The sequence below is a fragment of the Somniosus microcephalus genome, chromosome 3 (assembly GCF_052327205.1).
Source record: "Somniosus microcephalus isolate GS21.2 chromosome 3, FLI_Smic_1.0, whole genome shotgun sequence".
Taxonomy (NCBI): domain Eukaryota; kingdom Metazoa; phylum Chordata; class Chondrichthyes; order Squaliformes; family Somniosidae; genus Somniosus; species Somniosus microcephalus.
In genome coordinates this window covers 327,620,484-327,644,365 of record NC_140989.1, presented here as the reverse complement: position 1 = coordinate 327,644,365, position 23,882 = coordinate 327,620,484, and the positions used below count along the sequence as shown (strand labels likewise).

At 42.4% G+C, this 23,882-nt stretch overlaps 1 protein-coding gene across 2 annotated transcripts in view; it reads left to right on the top strand.

The window, feature by feature from the left end:
- The window catches only part of urod (uroporphyrinogen decarboxylase), a 46,624-nt gene extending 22,942 nt beyond the window's left edge, over positions 1 to 23,682 (top strand). For both annotated transcript variants that reach the window (XM_085983124.1, XM_085983123.1), the window contains exons 8-10: positions 12,010 to 12,110; positions 23,199 to 23,265; positions 23,357 to 23,682. In XM_085983124.1, coding sequence (XP_085839250.1) covers positions 12,010 to 12,110; positions 23,199 to 23,265; positions 23,357 to 23,521 — 333 coding nt within the window. In that variant the 3' untranslated portion in view covers positions 23,522 to 23,682. The remainder of the gene's footprint in view (positions 1 to 12,009; positions 12,111 to 23,198; positions 23,266 to 23,356) is intronic.
- Positions 23,683 to 23,882: the final 200 nt, after the last annotated feature.

Sequence of the window (23,882 nt, the reverse complement as noted above, 5' to 3'; positions counted from 1 at the left end):
TTAAGTTTTAAACCAACGCTAATGACATTTTAAATCCTCTTGGATGAATGCCATTGCATGTTAAGGACACAGAGTGCATTGACAGCATCCATCTTGACAGCTGCTGCAAGCACACACAAAATTTAAAACCAAATTTGTAAAAAAAAAATGCACATAACATTGCGATGGTATACACCATTAATCTATAAGTAATATCCCAGAGTGATTTCAAAACTGTAATGTAATTTCAGGGTTCAGGTGTTAATTTAAAGCAATTGAGCTTTGATGTTGTAGTTTGCAGTGTCATTTGAACCCCCTCCATTTAGATTGCAGCCTTGTAATCATTTCCAGGTATCTATTCTGTATTTAGTTCACTTTAATACTGTGAATAAAATTGAAGATTTGTAAAATTTGGTCCCAATCTTTCTTGTTCAGCATTGCAATTCTTTCAGGAAAAGTTCTATAAAGTGGCTATAGGCAGGATACAACCAGTGAGCGGGATTGGTTATTGAGGTACAGCATGTGGAGTTGGATAGCAGGATGGTAGCATGCAGGTTATTCCCATTCTCTTTGGGAGGGGTTGAAAAGAGATGAATGACTTATAAGGACATCCAGGTTGTGGGAGAGGCAAACAAGTGTTCTTGTACACCTCCCAGTGTTTGCTTAAAGTGGTATTGGTAGAGATCACTGCCCATATTTTCAGTCAGAGAATAATGTGTTGGGAGGTAGAATGATATTGAAAATATACACTCTGAATGTTAATACAGCATCACTTTACTGTTTAAAAGTGGTCCTGCTTCAGTTTCCATTTTCTATAATCAGGACACCTGATCTGTAGCAGTCACTGAATGTGATATTTGCAGCAGGTAAATTAAAATGTGCAGAGACACTGTTTGAAACCCCATAGTGCTTTAATGATTTCTCATTTTAATTGTGCATGTTAATTCACCTCCCTCACACTGGTGGGCTCAGTGACTCCTCCAAACCACTTACCAGATCCTTCGCTTTCCCCCACCTAGAATGTTGTTGCCATTTAACTGTTGGAAGCATAGAAGTGTATAGAACAGGAGCAGGGCACTTGGCTCATCGTGTCTGACGGCTTTTTGCTAGAGCAATCCAAAATTGATTCCACTGTCTTGCTCTCTCCCCATAATCCTGCATCTTACTCCACTTAAAATATATATCTACCCTTCCCTTAAAAGATGCAATGACCTCTGCCTCTGTTTCTAAATCCTTTTCTACAGTTATTCCTAACAATGTTTCCATTTCCTTCTCTCGTACACTTACATTCTTACTTCATCATTTATAAATCTTGGGTGCATTCTAAAAAGTGTCCCCCACTTCGACAAAATACATTGTTTATTCTAGTCTGGGGATTGCTAAACCACCCAACCTTGTTGCCCCATTATTCTTGCACAGCTCTGAACTGTCTACACATTTCCTGTTCTATCTCATCACTGGTGGCCTGTAATTAATACCAACAATTATACCATTTCCCTTCTTACTTATAAACCTATATATGGATTCTGTCTTTTCTGTTCAACCTCCTCGAGCATCCTTGTGTTCTAATATATGATAGGATCCTGTTGGGGGTGGGACAGGTAGCAAATATTCAAAAACAATTCAATGAATGGAGGAAGAAGGATGTTAAAGGTAATATTTTTAAACTTTTGCAGCTGTTGAAGCTTGTTCTTTTAAGCAAGATTCAAATGTGGTAATAAGAGTGGCCACTTGCTACCTATGAGAATCACTGGTAGCCAGATTGCACTGCACCATCTGGTTTTATTTGCCACAGTTTACTTTTTGGGGAAAAAAATGATTGAGGGATGGGGAAGGGGCATATGCTGCTAATTTGGAAGTTCTGAGCATGATCACACTCCGTAAACTTGGTGTTGATTAGTGTAGAGCATCTGTCAGGTTGGGTAGATCAGTCAGTTGAGGGACTTGGGACCAGAAGGTATTGGGTTTGAACCTTGCTTGGATTAACTTCCCCTTTTATCCTTCTAAATACCATGTAGGTGAATTTCCACGGGGTTCTTCAGCCTGTCTGCCTTAACTTCAGCAGAATTGTGGAAACCAGGGGAAAATGACATGCCATTTTTCTGGGGTTTCTGCAGCTGTTCCACCATAGTTACAGCAAATGAGCAGGACAGCCCCTGCGCAAAGTCATCCCCCATATTTTAGGTTGTGGGGGGAAAAAAAACAGGAGATTGAGGGACTGAGCAGTGCTTGCTGCACAAAACTGTGCATACCACACTTTCAGTGCTTCCTGGCTATGTGACAGAGAAACGAAGATCAGCACCGGACTCATTGGGGGAGAAATTGAGTATAGCCCCGTTTGGGGCGCTAAAAGTAGCGCCCCGGAAATTGGTCGTTTGCGCCCCAAAGGGAAGCGCGGTGCTACTGGAGGCGCCCCGCATCCCTCTTGAGGCGCTGCGAGTGAATATCGTGGCGCGAGCGGCACGTCGCGCTGCGGTATTGCAGGCCTTCCTTCCCTCCTTAAAGGGGAGGGGCCTTGTGCAGTGCGATCTGGGGCCCAGCTGGGCCCCCGAGGATCAGGAGTGCAGGCAAAAGAGCCCAGCACCGAAGAGAAGTGCCGGGCTCTTGGAGCGCTCGGGGGGGGGTGTGTTCAGGAGGCCGGGGACAGGACCGCTGGCAGGCGGCCAACAACAAAAATGGCCGCCCCGCACCGCGCCTTTAATTTGTGCCTCCCCAGCCGCAGGTAGGCCCCCCTGACCCCGTCGGACATGGCGTCCGGCGGTAAATCAGGGGGCGCTGCCGAATATCGCGGCCGGGGTGTCAACGGGGCGCTGCGCACACCGATGACTTCTTCGGCAGCGCTAGCGGTTAGCGCCACCACTAACGTCCCGTGGAATTTAGCGGGAGGCGTGGGCAGTGCCACGTCCGGGCGCTAGTTGGCTTGCGCCCCACTTAGCGCCCTCTTAAGGCGCTAATGGGTGGCGCAACCAACCGAATTTTTCCCCCATTGTGCCTAATGGAGACAGATTTCCACGGGTGATCGATCTCCCTCTCCCTGCCTGTTGTGCGTCTATATTTTTTCCACTTTTGACTTGTTCATGGCTTCTAATTTATCCAGTAGCCAAAAATGTTGACTTTTTTTAGTTATTTGCTCCCTGACTTTTTATTTTGCTTTGTGTTTTATGGTACTGTGCAGATATTTGCTTACATGCTGGTCTTTACTCCATGAAAAATCATAGATATCATTGGGAAAAGGTTCGAAGAATGGTGCCAGATCTTATCAGTAATGGTGAGCAGAGGTCAAAGGAGCTTAATTGGTGCTTATTGGGATGAGGGTTGGGGTAGAATCCGTTGGTTTGACATGAAGTTTTTATCACTAGGGGCAGGGATGTAATTACAAGGTTAGGAACCAAATGTAACTTGAATAATTATTTCACCCTTGGAGTAGGTAGCTTATGGGCTAGACTGTCGCCAAGCATAGCAAATGCAGGCTTGATTCAAGCATCCAAAAAGGAAATGCACTGATTTCCTCTACCCACTGTTGAATCAGAATTCATGTTTGATGGCAAGGGAGGAAAGAATTGTGTGGGTTAGATAGGCTGAATAGCCTAATGTTGTTCCTCCTTCCCATTTTTATCCTGTAATCACTTTACATTGATCCACTGTTATTTCCCCAAAAGCAGTTTTAATACAGGTACACTATCCCTTATCCGAAAGCCTTGGGACCAGCTGAGTTTCGGTTTTCGGAATCTTTCGGATTTCAGAAGGTATTATTATAAGACTGGGAAATTTGTATTTAATATAAATTTTAAAAGTTCAGGCTACCTCTTGCGACTGTTCCGTGTCTCATTCCCCTTCCTGCTTCTCTGGAAAGCCGGATATCGGCTGACTCCTACTAAGCTGGCCCACAAATCAGGTCGGGGGTCGGGTCAGGTGGGGGGGGGGGAGAGAAAAGAATATCGGACGGTTCGGGTCGGGGGTCGGGTGAGGGGGGGTGGAGAAAAGAATATCGGGTCGGGTGGGGGGGGAGAAAAGAATATCGGACAGGTCGGGTGGGGGGGGGGGGGAGAAAACAATATCGGGCGGGCCGCTGTATAGTTGGGTTCACTCTCCCGGTACCTCCTTCACACTGCCCGACTCGGCCTGCAATCTCCTACCCAGGAGGGAACTCTGTGACCCTCTGCCCTGCTCAGCGTAAGTCGTGCGCACGACTTACGCTGAACAAAAAAACTTTCGTTTTTTTTTATGTAGAGGTTTTCGGTTTTCAGAAGTTCGGATAAAGGATAGTCTACCTGTACAAGCATATTCTAATGTACAGGCTGCTAATTACTGCCAGAGTGCTGGAGCCGCTGACACATACCCAGTACTAGACTGGGAGGCATTTCCTTCTGATTCCTCCTTCACTTTCCCCAGAAAATAATGATGGCTTGGACAAGTGTACAAACCACTAAATCATATTTACTTACAAAACTATTTCTTCTAATCCACTGACTTTAATCACCCATTGAGTTTGGAGGTGTTAAAGGCAATATTTATAGTTAATCCTGCAGTCAGTGCAACTTTATAATTGTAGCGATATATTTTCCTCTGTCTTCTAATTTTAGCAGATAAGTAACCATGAGTATTCTTAATTTTCTGGTACAGGCAGAATAGTCTCAAATGCTCCATCTTGGAATTATTGCTGTGCCTGCTTGTACCACTAGATGGAGCTGAAGAAAGCAGTACTGTAATTTCCTTTTGGATCCTGTTCACTACTGAGATTATTGCTAGCATGAAGTATAAGTGGAGAAAGAGTCTCCTAAAGGGCACAACATTCAGGTTTGGGCTGATAAGTGGCAAGGAACATTCATGCCACACAAGTGCCAGGCAATGACTATCTCCAACAAGAGAAAGTCAAACTACCTCCCCATGACATTCAACAGGATTACCATCGCCAAATGCCCCACCATCAACTTCCTGGGGTCACCATTAACCAGAAACTTAACTGGACCAGCCACATAAATACTGTGGCTACAAGAGCAGATCAGAGACTGGGTGTTCTGTGGCGAGTGACTCACCACCTGACTCCCCAAAGCCTTTCTATCATCTGCAAGGCACAAGTTAGGAGTGTAATGGAATACTCTCCACTTGCCTGGATAAGTGCAGCTCTAACAACACAAGGAGCTTGGCATCATCCAGGACAAAACAGCCCACTTGATTGGCACCCCATCAATCACCTTAAAACATTCACTCCCTCTACCACCGGCACAACATGGCTGCAAGATACAATGCAGCAACTCACCAAGGCTTCTGTGACAGCACCTCCCAAACCTGCAACCTCTACCGCCTAGAAAGACGAGGGCAGCAGACGCATGCGAACACCATCATCTCCAACTTCCCCTCCAAGGCACACACCATCCTGATTTGGAAATATATCACCATTCCTTCATCGTCGTTGGGTCAAAATCCTGTAACTCCCTCCCTAACAGCACTGTGGGAGTACCTTCACCACACGGACTGCATCGGTTCAAGGAGGCGGCTCACCACCACCTTCTCAAGGGCAATTAGAGATGGGGGGGAAAAAAAAAGTACTGGCCTTGCCAGCGACGCCCATGGATGTGCTTTTTTAAAATTCAATCATGCAAGTACTTGGGTTGATGTGTTTTCTGCTGTGGGGGGAGGGGTTTTTTTTCCCCCGTCCACCTATTCTGTATACAAAACTGGTTTAAAATTTCTTGCAAAACATGTTTCTCGCAGTTACAATGGCCTTTTAATGTGAACACAAGCCCTTTGTCCAGTTGCTATATTAAACAAACATTTTGTTCCATTTGAACAAAAGTGCTCATTAATAGTTTTCAACTGTGCTGATAGCATTGCTGCAGTTTAGCACGGACGTAAAATCTTGTTTCTCAAGTAAATATTTAGTTTTTAAAACATTCTATTCAGCAATTGAGGCCTATGATTTGTAAGTTATTGCTCCTTGGGTTACAGAAATTACAATGTGTTAGAATGACTTCAGGCAATTTTGGATGTCAGAGTTTGTTCTCTTGTACTGTTAGAATTGAGCACCCCAAGAGCCTTGTGGTGTTTTATGCAGATTGTATTTTGAGTGTTTCTTCACATAACCACTTGGTGTCGTCACCTCCCCTGCAAGGGTCAATAGTTCAATCTCCTAACTCTCCAGCTGATTATTTTCCTTATCTCACAACTTCGCTGGTGTCCTGCATTTATGGGCTTCGGCACTTCATCTTGGCTTCTCATTATTTTAATAATAAAAAGGTAATACTTAACAATATATTTAAATATTCACTATCACATTTTTAATTTTTTATTATTATTTTTCAAAAATAACTGTACTTAAAAGGGGGAAAAGCAGGTTTGTAACCTCACTGGATTCGACAGTAACTCACATTCACAAAACCGCCCCAGCTATGTGGCGAGAGAGAGAGAGACGGCTAATCCATAATCTGCATATATACAATGGCTTTCTAGACATCTATAGAGTCTGCTCATGGCCAGATTTATGCCTTCGTGCAGCCTGGCCATCTCTGATCTCCCAGAAATCTTATTTCAAATGAGCTACTACTGAATTTGTTAACCAATAAGCCTCCAGGCTTATAGATTTTATTTTTGCTTTAAAAGGAAGCTTTAAGACAGATTAATTAGAATCTAGGTCTTTTCTCCTGTACTGTAGTAGCCAGATAATTAACAATGCAATAATGTTTTTAACAAATGGACTTTGTCAAAAGGAAGCCATTAACTGTTTCTTTTTTGTCCACTACTTCCTATTTGCAGAATGCATCTCTGGGGTGGGGGGGGGGGGGATGCAGAACTGTACAACAGGTCACACCTTGGCAGCTTCTTAATGAGGGATTCTGACAGTTAAGAATCAGATTGTTACAAATAATTCTGCTCAACTCAAACATCCTTTGTGTTGTTTGATTCAAATATTTAATATTTGTTTCCTTAGTGCATGTTGATGTCATCACCAGAGGTACTGGCCTGGGTTGGTTACTGCATCTAGCACTGTAGGGGGGCTAAAGTAACACATGCTGTTGATGATGCACTTTAGTTGATGGCTATTTCTGTTCATATTAATTCAGTTCTCTCTCGCTGTTGCAACTTTGACTGAAAGATATAAAATCCATTGAAAAGAATGGAACCAAACAAAGATGTCAACATTAATTAGAATTCTGTACTTGTTTATAAATTTTATAAAGGGGTAACTATTATTTCCTTGTACCACAACTGCTGACTTCGTGAAACTTCCTTAACATGGGGTTTGGTGAGATTTAGATAAAGGACAATGGAATACAACTTTTACCCACTTTCTCTGACCATAATTAATTCCTAACTTGCTGCTGCTCAGTTATCAGAACTTTAGTTGTATACTGTGCATCCACTTTTTGTTTAAAAGATACTTTTTTTTGTTTCCTTCCATTACACGGACATGGTGAGTTTCTCTCAATGGGGTTAGCAGCTATGGATGCACAGGAGAGCCTTGTTCTCCTACCAGCCCATCCACGCAGTGTATCTTCTTCAATTGATCCCGGCACTGTGGACTGTTGCACAGTGAAGACGTGGAGAATGGTTCTTGGGTAACAGCCACTAACATGTTTCATTGATCAGACATCATTTGAATATTAACAGTGTGAACTCTTGCCATTCAAACCCTTGATGTACATGTAGGCTGTGGGATTGATATGAGGAACTCTGATGTCCACATGGGTGGCATCTGCAACACCTTGCACTCAAGAACCCTGCCAGCTGGTAAAAGCTCTGTGTGCTGTCCAGTGGATGCAAAGTAATGAAGGTGTTGCCCCCTGCAAACATAGTTTGTCATTTGCTTGATACATGTGTGCACTGCAGACCTCCTGATGCATCAGATATCCTCTGGGGTAACTTGGATGGATTCATAGCATGAAAGCTTCATGCTGTAGTAAAACTTCTCTTCTATGGAAAGTGCTGCCCCTGTTCCATAGGTCATCGTGCTGTAGGTCTTGCAAAGCGGAGGAAGTCCAGGTACATGTGAAGATCTATCAATATGGGTCTTGGGGTATCAAACAGTCTCTGGTTGTTGGACCCTTGTGAACTCTTCCTCCTTATCTTAAAGAAGCAGCATCTTCAGAACTCCCAGAGGAATACCCACTCCCCATTGTTTTGGTGTAATTTGAATTCTAGCAGCAGCCAAGAATTATGAAAAAGAATTGGCAGAAAAAAATACATTCAAAAATGGATTACTCAGCATGATGCATGGAGGAAAATGTAATTCACACTTTTTGGAAAAAAGTCACCAGCAACAGAAGCTGCCATCTCCTTTTTAAGAAACCCAGTGCAACTAGGGACAGACAATAAATACTGTCTTGCTAGTGTTACCCACATTCCAAGAGATAATAAATAAGTTTTTTCCCATTTGGGCACACTTTGTCAGGATCAAGCACTCCCTGGTCAAGTATAGAATGGTTAGATGCAGAATAAAGTTCCCTTTGATTTGCCCCAACAATGTGCATCAGCTCGAACCTCAGAAAAGCACCAACTACTGTGATATATTTCCATTTGCCACACCATCTTCTGAGTGAGATTGCCAATTAAGGGGCTCACCCAGAACGGGATTGAAACTGTTCAAACTCATTTCACATGGGACCCTTACACCAGCAGGCAGAAGAGATTTCATCCCTTCAGTTTGGGCTGGATTTGAACCCAAGCCAGAGGTGAAAGGTGAGTGTGTAACCCAGATTTTATTTTTAAAGTATTTTTTTTAATTGCACAGCAGATGTTGAATTATACAAATTCAAATAAATCAATCCTTTTTTAATTTTAAATCTTATTTAGGACCTTAAATCTCTATCAAGTTTTGAGTTCATTGAATGTGTCCGGGGGTGGGGGTGGCGAGGATTGCTTTTCTATTCCTGATGCTGGATTAGTTTACATGCTTCTCCAAGACATTCTGTATGGCTGCTTTGATTCCAGTAGACATTTTAATACATCTGCATGTTCTCTGTAATCTGTTCTGTGATCTCTATGTTGACCTCCCCCACATTGTGTGTGTGTGGGGGGTGCGTGCGCGTGTGTGTACAGTACCTCAATTGTAATGTTAGAATTACTCTCTTGTGCATACAGCCTGTACAGACCCTCCGTACCGCTCACTGGCTGAGGCATCTTATCCATGAAATGGATTAGTTCCATCTATGACACACTGTCGTCATGAAGATAAAAAGGCAGGACAAACTCCCAAACATAGAGGTACTCGAGCAGTGGTTCATGGTATTGAGTTTGTGCTGGTCAAGGCACTACTGAGATGGACAGGCCATGTTATCAGCGATGATTACCAAAGCAAGTAGTCTGACATGTTGGAAAATGGCAAAACAGTGCCATAAAGTCAGAAGGAAGGTGTCTATCTCTTTCCCCTCCGCCCCCCCCCCCCCCAGCCCATTCCTCTGATTCTGGCCTCTCTTTGCCCCGCAATTGGTACCAACGTCTTCAGTTGCCTAGGCTCCACATTATGGAATTTCCCCCCCCCCCCCAACCCCTCTGGCTCTTCATCTCCCTAAAACCCATCTCTTTGACCAGTCTTTGGGTCACCGCTACTAATATGTCATCCTTCAAACACTACCTTTGCAGCCATGACTTCCCCTAGCATTTCTTCCAAACTCCTGTTCAGTGTCTGGTCACTTTTTGAAAAGCTATGTTAAAGGCACTGCATTAGTTCTACTTATTGAAGTTTTGCCAATACTGTGGCAAGCAGTCAATCTGTTGCCTGCTCTCTGCCAATGCCACTCATGAACTAACAAATGTTACTGATAATACTTTAATCCCTATCCTGCTAAATATGGCTAATTGCACATAAAATACTGCTTATAGCATTTAAAGGTTTGAGTGTGTACCAAGGGTGTGTTTAAAACTGTACAATGAACAGTGTCAAATGATGGTCTTTTTCATTTGTATTCTGAATAGAAACGCAGCTGTTGCTAATTCCCGTAGAAGCTGAATATATGCAATTGGGAGGGCTGGGGTGGGGGTCAGTGAATACTTGGTTTACTTGACGGAAGAGGGGAATTCAGTTTATTATGGCAAGACTTGGTGGAATGTTTGTTTTTTGTTGGAGGGATGGGAGACCAATGAATTCTCCAATTTATTGGAGGAGAGGGGGGCAGTGAAATGTCTGATTAACTGGGATCTTGTATCCTGCGCCTCTGCTCTCTGATGATCTGCTCAATGTGCTCCTTGTTCTAGTGAAACACAATTATTCACAAATTTCCATTGTATCACTACAATATGGCAGAAAATCAAAGTTCCACCATAATTGGGAACTGCTATCCGATTGTTCATACTTGGTACACTGAAGACTGTAAGGACCATTCTTTCAGTATGTATAAAAGCAATATAACTCCAGGCAAGCTTTGCAGAGATTTTGCATTAGTTCCCTTTTTACAATTAACAAATTGAGTGTTCTCAAAAGGTAAGTATACATCAGTTTTATCACACTGAATCCCAATCTTGGCCTTGCTGTCAGAAGGAAGCACTGATCAGAGTATACAGGGAGGGAAAGTCATATTCGAACTGTTTTTTGTGCTTTCCCCTCCGGGGCTAAGGTTCAACTTCAACTCAGACTGATGGGCTGAAAGACTGCTCTGCTAGCTGTAAGGATAAAATAAGATTAACACCCATGAAGTTTCTTGCCGTTGAATGTTCACCCATGAGCTGGGGAAGAAAAGAACAGGAGTAAGGCAATCGGCCCCTTGAACTTGTTCTGCCATTCTATTAGATCATGGCTAACCTGTACCTCAACTCCATTTACCCGCCTTTGCTCCATATCGCTTAATATCCTTACCTAACAAAAATCTATTGATCTGTCTTGAAAATTTCAATTAAGCCAGTGATGCGCTATCGATTCTAATAAAAGGCTGAGTAGAGTTCAGAACAACAGGCTTTTATTAACTACTGAATGCAACTACAAACAGATCAGGACTATGCCTCTAGTGGATGACCGAATGGCAGAGAGCTGCCGTGCAGCCGTCCTTATACCAGGTAGCCAAGGGCGGAGTCAGCTGAGGCATAGTCGGGTATAACAGTGAAACAAGAGTGAACGACAGTGGTTTACCACAGCCAGTATCCATAGCTTTTTGTGGGGGAAGAGTTCCAGATTTCCACTATGCTTTGCATGAAAAAATTCACTCCTAAATGGCCTAACCCTTGTGGATTCCCCAACCAGAGCGAATAGTTTTTCTGTATCTACCTTATCAAATCCCTTTTATCATTTTAAAGACCTCAATTAGATCACTGCTCAACCTTCTGCACTCGGCAATACAAATCAAGTTTAGGCAACCTGTCCTCATAATTTAATATTTTACACTGCGGTTTAATTCTGGTGAATCACGCTATACCCTCTCCAAGGCCAATATATATTTCCTGAGGTACAGTGCCTAAAATTGAATGTAGTACTCCAGATGGGGTCAGAACAAGGCTATGTACAACTGAAGCATCAGTTCCTCATTCTTGTATTCCAACTCCCTTATATGATAAAGGTCAACATTCCATTAGTCCACACAGCTGATAAGTGCAAGTTTTTCTTGGTTTGATTCATCCCCGTTCTCACCCGAATCAAGATGCTTCACCATTTGACCCAGAAGCCCAGGGGAGAACTAGGATATCTTTTTTAACTGACAGCTGGGAGCAAATCTCAGGACAGAAACATACCACTGGAAACCAATACTGCAGTAACTGCGCCAAAATAACATTTCATACAAAACTCAAGTTGTTGAGCTCATGGGCTCACATTGGGGCTAATTTGTAAGCAATACGATATAAATGCTGAGGTGGGCCTTGAATCTGAGACTAAATAGGCATGTAGAATTCATGATGCCTGCAACACAGGTAGGGATGGGCAGAGATGATATTCCTGTTGTGATTTAAATGGAAATCTAATTGTGCTCTACATCACTGGACCTCAGAGGCTTATACTAGTTTACTTCCTGTACAACTTGGTTGAGAGAAGTTGGCAATGTTTATAGTTGTCGGAACATAGGTTATTTGGCAATTAACAAAACTCATCTCGGTGTGCTTTTTTTCCAGATTGTGTTTGCAAAGGATGCCCATTATGCCTTGGAAGATATTTCAGAGTCTGGGTACGAGGTGGTGGGGTTGGACTGGACTATTCAGCCTAAAGTTGCACGGTAAGCAGAGCAGCAGTTGAACCAACATTTAAACAGATATAATTTGCCTGGAAAACTACTTAACATAAAACATTCAAAAAGTGGAGATTTAAAAATCAACCTGTTGAGCACAGCAATACTATTTTTTTTGCACTTTTTTTCTCTCTTTCCTCCCCCCCCCCCCCCCCAAAAAAAAATAAAAAGGAAATGCAAGGAGGAAAGCTCCATGTAAATTAAAAATTTTATCTTCAGAAATCTATAATATAAATTTGCTATGTATGTTGCATACTTCTTATTCGGGCATCACCATTCTGTGACGTACAGTCGTACCTGTAGCGGCACACTTCTACCAGAAGATGGAGCTTCATAAGCCTCATGTTGCCCAGCCAGATGTGGCGACTGATGGGTAAACCAGTTGTGCACCAGATACGCTCAAATCTGTGCCCCTTTGGACTTGAGGAATCCATGTTGGAGGCATAAGAGGGTGAATGACCAGGATGGTGGAGAGTAATGGTTATGCTGGCAACACGGGCATCAACGGTGTGGTTGAGCAAATCAGCGGCTGCAGAAGTATAGTGGTGAATGGTAGGCCAAAGGCTAGGCATTTGGAAGTTTGAAAGGGCAGTTGTAAATGACTTGGAGAACTTTTCCAGAGGCAGACGCAGAATGAAGTGGGGTTGTAGTGGAATAGGGATTCGAGGAGATGGTCAGAGATGGTCTCCCTCACCACTTGCATTGCTCTACCCACATCCCCCATCCCATTCCAAGTTCTCCTAATCAATCCCCTTTTGGCTAAAGTTAATTTTGGAAGCTTCTAACTCTCCTTTCCTCCCCCATCCACACTGGGGCACTTTCTCTACCTTGTATGTTTGCAATCTCATTTGTTTATCAGGGAAGAGGGAGGGGGAATTTCCATTGAACTACTTCATGCCGGATTAGCATTGGCAGAGGCCTGGAGTGCAGGTCGCCATCCTACATCCTATGCAAATCTGGGCCAGGAAAATAAATGTGTAAAGAGGAACCAAAAAAGTAGGGGAGAAAATAATAGATTAAACAAAACAAAAATGAGGAATGAAGTAGCTCTGTTGTTGAAGCATTGTAAACATTTTAATTACTCTGTTCAACAAGAATACAGACTACTAAACATCAAGGGATTCTTTGAGTAATGGGCCTTGTATATATTTTGTGGGGAAAAAAAACTTGAATTACAGCAGAATAGAGTCTTTCTGCTTTGTTAGATAAGTGGCTTGTGTTCAGTAAACAACAAAGATGAGATAAGACATCTGTGTAGTAAACACAGAAATATTTATTCAACATTTAACCCGTTCTGGACCTGAACTTTGAGAACAGGTAGCAGCCGTCCACCATGACGACAATAACATGGGAGGTAAAATATGCTCATTAACCGACTGCAGATTCATTACTTGATTAAATCCTTCATTATTGGCAATAATCATGAACCCACTAGTACAAGCATCAGCAGCAAAGCGTGCACTGAAAGGCAGTGCAAAGACAACCACCCCATGAAACAGAAGCTAACCAAGAACTAAATAACCTTTTCCCTCAATGTAAAATTGAAACCACATATTATTTAAAAGAAAACCCATGGAGTGAGATTCCTAATTTAATCTTGGTTGGGGAAGAGGGATGAAATTGCCAAATGCTAGTTCAAGCAGGATATAATGCTATCTGAAACTCTCAATTAGATAATTTAATCACTGCCAGTAATCATTAGAATACATGCAGGATTGTCCTACCCCTGTTTCAAAGCTAAACCCTGCAGTTCCTGCTAGCTGATCCCATTATATCCCATGTCTAGTGCTCTGAAATTGTAAAACGCCCATCTTAACACATGAAGCAGAGCTCCACAGGAAATTCAACAGTCATGATAGCAGCAATTAGCAGTAGTAACAGAACAGCAGCTTGTACTTGTCTAACACCTTTTAAAGTAGAAGTCTTGAGGCATTTCACAGAGGGGGTGGGGTTGGTTGGAGCTGTTCTGTGTCCTGGCCAACATTCATCCTAATGCAACAGCACTTAAACTGATTAACTGGTCATTCTTCTCATTGCTATCTGGGACCTAGTTGCATGTAAACTGACACGTTTTCCTACCAAACAACAGTGCCTTGGGACAAGTTTTCTATGTTAAAGGTGCAAGTTGTTACTGTTGTTGATTTTTGCACTGCATCTCAAATAGTAATTCATTGGCTGTGAAGCATTTTGGGGTGCCCTGACCGGGCAATAAAAATGCAAGTCTGTCTTTCTTTTACCCTTTAACCACAGCCTCCGAAGAACCCCTCTCTACTGTACTTCCATTTCCCAACAAATCATTCTTGTGGGCCGTCTGTGACAAGCTGACTAAAAGCCAGCTTATACAGAATTATAGTTTTTTGTTGTTGTGGATTTGTGCATACCAGGAACTGGCTTGAGCCTGCCCAAATCTTTCATTTTGGAATTTTACAACTGATAGAGGACATTTTCATGCTGGGCTGGATTTGAATCCAAGCCGCAGTGGGCAATGTTCCAACTATACCACTAGGCCCCTCCTTCTGTAATTCATTAGGTTGCTATAATAAAGTACTGCTCTTCAGAAAGAGCAACAAATTCCTGCTAAGTAAGGAGCAGTGGGAATTTAAAGGAGTTATCTCAATCTGTATTGTTCGAGCTCCTGCATGATTCACTTCACGCCCGGATTGCTTTTTTAAAAATCGTGAGTGGTTCTCTGCCCTCCTGGCTTGCCTTTTAAGATCATATTTATATTGTGATCATCGACAGGTCCCAGCTGTATAATTAGTCAGTGAGGCACAACTGTAAATATGTGTCACTGTTTGGTAACTTAACGGCCTCTCAACACGTTTGGGAGCCATTACCAATCAAATTCAGAAGTTTTGTAAATAAACACAACTGCAGCCAAGTGCAGCATTGTGAAGGTGTGGCTGCCAAGGAACTACGCACCTGTCCAACGACCATCCTGTACGGCTATTAATGCCATCGCTCCTGCAGTCATTGTAGTCTGTTTCAGTTCCTTTATGGGGCCGGGAAGGAGAGGTGAATGTAGGGAACCTTTCAAGACTATGAAAGACCTGTAGCACTGTTCGTGTGTGTGATCAATAGCTTGTGCTTGCTGCTCTGTGAGCTTCTATTACCTGGTATGATTTTTAAAGTAAGTTTAATCTTTAACTGTAAGCATTTGAAAGAAGAAACCAATTTAGAAATGAATCACTGCTTGCACTAAGCAGCCATTTTAAGTTCCATATTGGGTAGTTTACCCACCTACTCGCTGAACTGTGACATTATGGTGATGGGGGAACGGGTAAAAAGAGATTTGTTCCATGCAATGTTCCTGTTAATTTTTGTTTTTTTGGGTGCAAGGCCCATTCAAAATACCGCATGTGTGCGGTTTTTCCTATTTAAAAGCCGGCGAGCCGGCTGCGCGGGAGCTGCAGAGTGGCCGCGCAGCTTAAAGGGAACGTTGGTCCCTTACAACCTTTCTGATTGTGACATGCCTTTGCTAACATGCATCTGCATACATGGAAAGCAGTTAATCTGACCAAAATATTTACTTTAAATACTTGTGTTTTTGTTCACTAATCCTTGAGCAAGTACATCAGTCAGGTGGTCATTAGAATGTTAAATTCCTGTGTTTCTTTTCCTTCAGCTGAAGCGTTACAGGGTGGGTTGGAAGATTAGGATGTTTTGATGAAATGTTTGGGAATCCTCGAACATTACAGCACAGAAACAGGCCATTCAGCCCATCAAGTTTACACTAGTGCTCTTCTCCACATGAGCCATGCAATCTAATCTCACATTCCTGCTCACTCCCATACTAATTCTATTTTTAATTTATGGACTCTGCTTCGACAGTAGACATTCTACCTTGTGCAAAGACATTTTTCCTAACCTAATTTTGTTGTTTTAAATTTTTGGATTCATTGCTATCTCACTGATCAAAGGAAGCAATCTGTCACTATTTACCTTATCACGGCCCTTTATGATTGGTGTCAGTCTTAGCTCAGTGCTAACACCCTCACCTCAAAGTCAGAAGGTTGTGGGTTCAAGCCTCATTCGAGAGACTGGAGAACATATCCAGGCTGACATTCCCGTGCAGTACTGAGGGAGTTCTACACTGCCGGAGGGGCCATCTTTCGGCTGAAATGTTAAACCGAGGCTCTGTCTACCATCTCGGGTGGACGTAAATAATCCCATGGCACTATTCAAAGAAGAGCAAGGAGTTCTCCCAGTGTCTTGGCCAGCACCTAAAACATATAATCTGGCCATTTATTTCATCGCTGTTTATGAAACCTTACTAAGCCAGAGAAGAAGAGATTAGGAGGGGTGATCAAAAGTTTGGTCAAAGAGATTGATTTAATGAAAGGTGGAGAATAGGGAAAGAATTTGAGTCTGTCATAAGCAGCTGTTGGGGTGAAGGTTTGTGGGGGGTTGTAGAGCTGCAGTAGGTTACAGATACAGGGTGGTGCAACACCATGGAAGTATTTTAACAGGTGGATGATAATTTTAAATTTGAGCTGTTGGATAACCAAGAGCCAGTGTAGATCAGTAAGGATGGGTGTGATAGACAAGAATGACTTGGCATGGGATAGGCAGCAGAGGTTTGGATAGGATGAAGTTTACGGATGGTTGAGAATTCTACAGACCACCTAATAGTGGAAGGGAGGTGGAGGAAGAACTATGCAGACAAATTAGAGAAATGAGTCAAAAACATAGAATAATAATCATGGAGGATTTCAACTACCCAGATATTAATTGGACAGAAGAGGTAGGGGATAAGGGAATGGAGTTCCTACAATGTCTACAGGACTCTTTCCTCACCCAATATGTAAAAAGCCCAACAAGGGAGGATTCGCTATTGGATCTAGTTATGGGGAATGAGCCAGAGCAGATAAGAGAAGTAAAAGTAGGGGAACATATAGGCAATAGTGACCATAATATAATACACTTTAAGATGACAATAGAGAAGGACATAAGAATGACAAAAAGCAAGTTAATAGATTGGAAAAAAACTGATTTTTGAGGGGCTGAGAATAGAACTTGGGAAGATAAAATGGGCAACAATATTGACAAACAACGATGTAGAACGACAATGGGAAACATTTAAAACAGTGTTCAACAGAGTGCAGGAAAAATATATTCCGCTAAAAGGGAAGAACAAACTAAACACTAATGAGATTAATAAAGACATAAGGAAACAATTGAGATTAAGGAAAGAGGCATACATTAAGTACATAGACAGCAGAGGAGTGCATGATAAGAGAAAACGAAGGGATTAGGAGAGAAGTCAAAAAACAATTAGGAGATAGAGCAGGTGGACATGACATTGGATGATGATATGAGTAATGAGATAAGTGCATTTATAAAAAAAAAAGGGATATATTAAATAAACTAATCAAACTCGGGATAAAAACCCTGGTCCGGATGGATTGCATTCACGCATTTTAAAAATCTAGGGAAGAGATAGCAGAGGCATTACTACACATAGTTAATAATTCGTTAGAAAAAGGTGTAATACCAGAGGACTGGCGGATAGCTAACATAATACCTATATTTAAGAAGGGGGATAGAACATGTCCAGGGAATTATAGACCAGTCAGCTTAACATCGGTGGTAGGAAAAATAATAGAATCCCCACTAAAGGAGAGAATAGAAGAACATCTAGAAACCAAAAGTATAATAATGAAGTCAGCATGGATTTCAAAAGGGAAAATTTTGCTTGACCAACCTTACTGAATTTTTTGAAGAGGTAACAGAGTAGACAATGGTAATGTAGTAGATGTAATTTATCTAGATTTTCAAAAGGCCTTCGATAACGTACCCCATAATAGACTAATGATTAAGGTCAGGGGACAGGTAGCAGAATGGATTGCTAACTGGCTTCAAGACAGAAAGCAGAGAGTGGGAGTAAAAGGTAGCTATTCATAGTGACAGAAGGTGGGTAGTGGTGTTCCACAAGGATCAGTGCTGGGACCACTGCTGTTCACAATTTACATTAACGATTTAGACTTTGGAATCAAAAACACAATTTCTAAATTTGCGGATGACACCAAATTGGTGGGGATAGTCAATACTGAGGAGGACTGCAACAAGTTACAGGAGGACATTAATAAACTTGCAGAATGGGCAAATAATTGGCAAATGAAATTCAACACAGACAAATGTGAGGTATTACATTTTGGTAGGAAGAATAGGGAGGTCACATCACTTGGAGGGTGCGAGTCTAGGTGAGGTAGAGGAACAAAGGGGTCTAGGAGTACAAATACACAACTCTCTAAAAGTTACGCCATAGGTTAACAAGGCCATAAAAAATGTAAACCAAGCTCTAGGGTTTATTTCTAGAGGGATAGAATTGAAAAGTAGGGAAGTTATGCTAAACCTGTATCCAACCTTGGTTAGGCCACACTTGGAGTACTGTATGCAGTTCTGGTCGCCATATTATAAAAAGGATTTAGAGGCACTGGAGAGGATGCAGAGAAGATTTACAAGGATGATGCCAGAAATGCGAGGGCATACATATCAGGAAAGGATGAGCAGGCTGGGTCTCTTTTCTCTTGAAGGCCGAGGGGTGACCTAATAAAGGTCTGTAAAATTATGAAAGGTTTTAATAATAATAATTCAACTTTATTGTCATTGCACAAGTACATGAACAACGAAATGTGATCTTTCAAGCTCCCATGACTGGGAGAAGCAAAGCCGCTGCGTCGGTGCGCGCCGCCATTCCATTTCCACCATTCCTCCTGTCCGACCTTCAGCCCAACGCCCGGGCCTGCTCACCAGCTGCTCCTCCTTCCGTGACCTTCTCACCAACCGCCCCTCCTCGGGGCTCCTTCCGTGACTTTCTGTACCTGGTCTTACCCTGATGGTCACCCCTCCAGGTACTAACCAGGCCTGGCTCTGCTTAGCTTCCAAGCCTTGCCAGTGACCCTGTCCCTAGTCCCAGGAACAGGGTGGATACAGAGAGAGAGTTTCCACTTGTGGGGAAGAGCATAACTAGAGGCCATCAATACAAGATAGTCACCAAGAAATCCAATAGGAAATTCAGAAGAAACCTCTTTACCCAAAGAGTGGTGAGAATGTGGAACTCACTACCACAGGGGGTGGTTGAAGCGAATAGTATAGATGCATTTAAGGGGAGTCTGGACAAACATCTGAGGGAGAAGGGATTAGAGCGTTATGCTGATAGATTTAGATGAGGAGAGACGGGAGGAGGCTCGAGTGGAGCATAAACGCCAGCATGGACTGGTTGGGCTGAATGGCCTGTTTCTGTGCCGTATATCCTATGTAATTGGAGACCAGTCATTGAAATAATTGAGTCTGGAGATGATCGATGTATGAATGAGGGATTCAGCAGCAGATGGGCTGATGTAGGGATGGAGGTGGGCGAATGTTATGGAGGTGGAAGCTTAGCTTGAGGTCACAGGTTGCGGGGTTTTGAACCGCGTGATTCAGACTGAGACAGTGACGAGGGAGGGGGGGGGGTGTTGAGGGTATGGGTTACACTATCATTAGGCTAGATATTGGGCAGTAACCGTAAACTTCTAATCATAAGGGACACAAGGTCTGCTTATGGGAGAGACTTGTGTTGAACCTGAGGAGAATATCTAATGCAGACCCAAAATTTGTAACAGTTTTCAAAAGCAGACGGAGTCTCCTATGAATTGAAACTTGCACATTGGTGCATACTTTGGATGATGTGTCACAAGACTAACTATTATCCTTTAATTACAGCGTAAAGCACTATAATCAACAACAACTTGCATTTATATAATGCCTGTAACATATTAAAACGTTCCAAGGATCAGATAAAAATTGACATTGAGTAACAGATGGAGTTATTAGGACAAGTAGCCAAAATCTTGATTAAAGAGGTAGATTTTTAAAGAGTGTCTTAAAGGAGGAAAGAGGCTGAGGTTCAGGGAGGGAATTCCAGAGCTTGGCTGCCAATGGTGGTACACGAGTGCAAAATTGGAGGAATGCAGAGTTTTCTTGAAGGGTTGTTGGGCTGGAGGAGGTTAAACAGCTAGGGAGGATTGAGGCCATGGAGGGATTTGAACAAAAGGATGAGAATTTTAAATTTGAGGAGTTGGTGGATCGGGAGCCAATGTAGGTCAGTGAGCACAATAATGATGGGTGAACTGAACTTGGTGCGAGTTAGGACACGGGCAGCAGAGTTTTGGTTGAGCTCCAGTTTATAGAGGGTGGAAGATGCGAGACCGATCAGGAGAATATTGGAATAGTCAACATGGGACACCCACCATGTACACCTGTCTACTTTTGAGCGGGGGGGAAGGGAGGAGAGTGGTGTGGTAAATTCCACACTGTTGGGCCATTACATTCAAGCTGAAACTAATAGATATGTTTGCAACTGAGATAATTACTCAGAAGCAGAAAGCTACAGCAAGAACTGATGGTACAAATATTTAGAAAACAAAGATTGAATTCAGACTACAAGTAGTTAAAATATATTCTATAACACATTTCTTATACTGGCCAATAATCTGAGCGATTTTTTGAGGAAACAGTTTTTGTTGACTTCCCGACATGATGTTTGTATGTGGGTGAGGTGATAATCTTGCTTACCACACACAGTCCGTGCCAATTTCAGAAACTTAGATGAAAACTGAATTAGCGATAGTGAAGAAAATCAGCACTATATAACCCAGCCTAAAAGGCCTCTGAATAGAGAGATCAGTCAGTCAAGTTCAAATACATAATTGTGCAATTACTTAACAAGTAGCTGTTCACAACTCATCCAGGCTTCGCTTATCTATTAATACTTTAACCAAGTAAAATTAGATTAGCACATGGGCCAAAGCTTCTGCATCATCTACAGATCAAAGGACCTGCCTATGTTCTCAGATAGCTGAGCTCCAGTCTCCATCTTGTATTTTAATAAGGAAGGACAATTTCCATCTTAACTCTAATTATTTCAAAAATGCACTTCCCCTACAATATCTATGGTCAAATATAAAAACAGATAACGTAGAAAACACTTTGTTAATACAGGACAAAAGACTGTAGTATACCACCATCAGACTAACCTTTTATTATACAAACCTTTTGTTGGTCACTTGTTCACCATGAATGGGCATAAATACGTTGCCAAATTCCCAGCCGACCAGCCATCTCATGCCTCACTGCAGTCTCTTCACCTGGGCCGAGACCCTCTTGGACCAGCAATTGTTCTTTGTCCACCTTATTGCATCTGTAAAATGTGATTTCCTTTGTCTCACTGCTTTTGATCTGCTTAGTTGCACTGATGCAGGTTCTCACAGTACATACTGAGTGTGTGATTTAATGTGTCTTCCTGATGCTCCTCTAGTGTGGGACATCCACCTTCCTTCTCATTTATGTCATATCTTTCTCCCCTCCCATGCTTTGAGATCACAAAATGATCTGCTCTCTAGGCGATCTAACTCTGTCTTCAGCTTCTGATTGAGCAACCATAGCAATAAATCTTCAGAAACCACTTCCATTGATGCTTTTATTGATATGATGAAAAGGTATAATATAGGTGTATGTGACAACATGATGCAGGATAGATTCTGTGTTCATCACACCTATTGCAATTGATTACACAGATTTGGTGCATAAAATTGCAAGTAGATTTAATCAGATCTTTCGCTTAATTGTTTTAATTGGCAGTCTAATCAATCTGGTAATATATAACAACTCAGTTTAACTATGGAAAATTAAGATTCCATAATGTCACTTGAAACAGTTACTGACAAATTAGCCACTCCACTAGAAGTTGTGAAAGGTTGGTCATAGAACCACAGTCAGGACAGTTACATTAAGAACATATTAAAAAAGAGGCATGACTGACTGGTCTATCCAACCTGTCCTATTCGACACAATGCAGATCATTGGCCTGTTTCTGTGCTGTATATTCTATGTAATCTTGTCTGTGCTAAGTTAACGGGTCTCTACCAGGTCAGCAGTAGTGGCACTAGAGTAAGAAAGGGAAGAAAATGGCCAAAGTTCCTGCTCACAATTGGCATCCATTGAGCCTGCTGGAAAGTAAGCATGTGGTGACAGGATCAGGCTTAGCTGAGTTGTGATGCTCCCACAGTCTAATAGCCTGCCAGCACTCACTGTTTAGGTTCATATATGAAGAATCTGCAGCATCAGAAGAGGTGGGCTACCACTTAAAGGGGCACAAGAGCCCCAAAAATTGTAGTAAATCTTCTATTGATAGCCTCAGCTGAGATTGAGGTAAGGGATTAGGCAGAAATGGAGGAAGAGGAGACCGCTACTACAGCCTCTCCCTCCATCACACAACTTCGGCGACCTCACCTCTGCTACCTCAGGGACTACCACTGGGCTTCACCTGGCATTCCAAAGGAGTGGCAGTAAGCGGGGTGGACAGGAGGGAAATGGGCTGGAAATCTGATCCCTGCCTCCCTGCAGTCATTTGCATACAGCAGGCAGGGAAGCAGCTGCCAGTGGGGTTGAAGGGAGGATAGTTAAAGTTGAGGCAAAGAGGTAGGGATTTTCATCATTGTTTCTCCTGCTGTCCTGCTCGATTTGGGATAAGATGGCAGTTGAAAAGCCAGGCCCTAATATTCTGTAATGAAATGCAGGATGTAAAAGTAATTACTGTGTTTTTCAGAGCTAAGGTTACATGTCAGTACTTGCCAAACATCGTATTTAGTCTGAACCTGCAGCCAAGATCCTAGCGACCTCCAAGTGGCCAATTGACGATTCAAAAGGCAAACAAATTGAAACTTAATTTGCATTTCATATCTGAGGAGTTAATCCAAAAAAGAAGCCATTTTCATTGCTTTGTTTTTATAATGAATTATGTTATGAAGTGGTTTCAAAAGCCAGTTAGAAAAAATGATTTTCCATTGTGTCTGAGTTGCTGAGAGCCTAAGGGTTCTTTACCTGTTGAGAGCCAGAGTCCCAAATCACAACTTCACCTCGCTGTATCCCATTTCTCCTGAAGGAAACATCTCCCCAAATCACTGATGCTTGTAGATAGCACTTTAACTGAGCCAATCATTCGGAATGATGCCTGCCTTCCACCAAATATGTAGACTGAAGTAGAAATGGATGGAAGTTTGCTAATGGTTGTACTTGTTGCTTCTCCTTCAGTGAAAGAACAGGAAAGAAAGTAACCCTTCAAGGTAACATGGATCCCTGTGCACTCTATGCACCTAAGGTAAGAAGCAGTGGAAGAAGCAAACTACTGCATTTACAATTGAGGATGAATTCTGAACTCGCCAGTTACGGTGCCTTATGTTTAAATTTAGGACAAAATATGTGAAACTGTGAAGAAGATGATTGAAGACTTTGGTACGCAGCGCTACATCGCAAATCTGGGGCATGGCATGTATCCCGATATGGATCCTGAACACGTGGCCACGTTTGTGGAATCCGTACATACACACTCACGACAGATACGCAAGAATGAATAAAACTTTCAGTATACTATACTGTGGAAAGGATTCAACAAAAGCACACATCCCAAAGGAATAATGTGTTGAAGTGGAAGAGTTGCACTGATAATCAATAGAATATTAATCACTGGCACATCAGAAGGGAATAGCTTTCATATGAAATAAACATTTTATTTCAACTGAATGTGTCATCTTTCTTAGTTAGGGAGGAAGGCAGTTCCTCTCCAGGGCCACCCGGCCATGGACAAGACCGCGGAGGAGACCCTCCATGCAGGTCACACCACTGTTGCTATGTGACGGACAGGTGACAAATCAATTTTTTGTAGAAGAAAATTTATCATCGCCCTCTTCTCCATGTATTCTCCCAGACAGCCTAAAA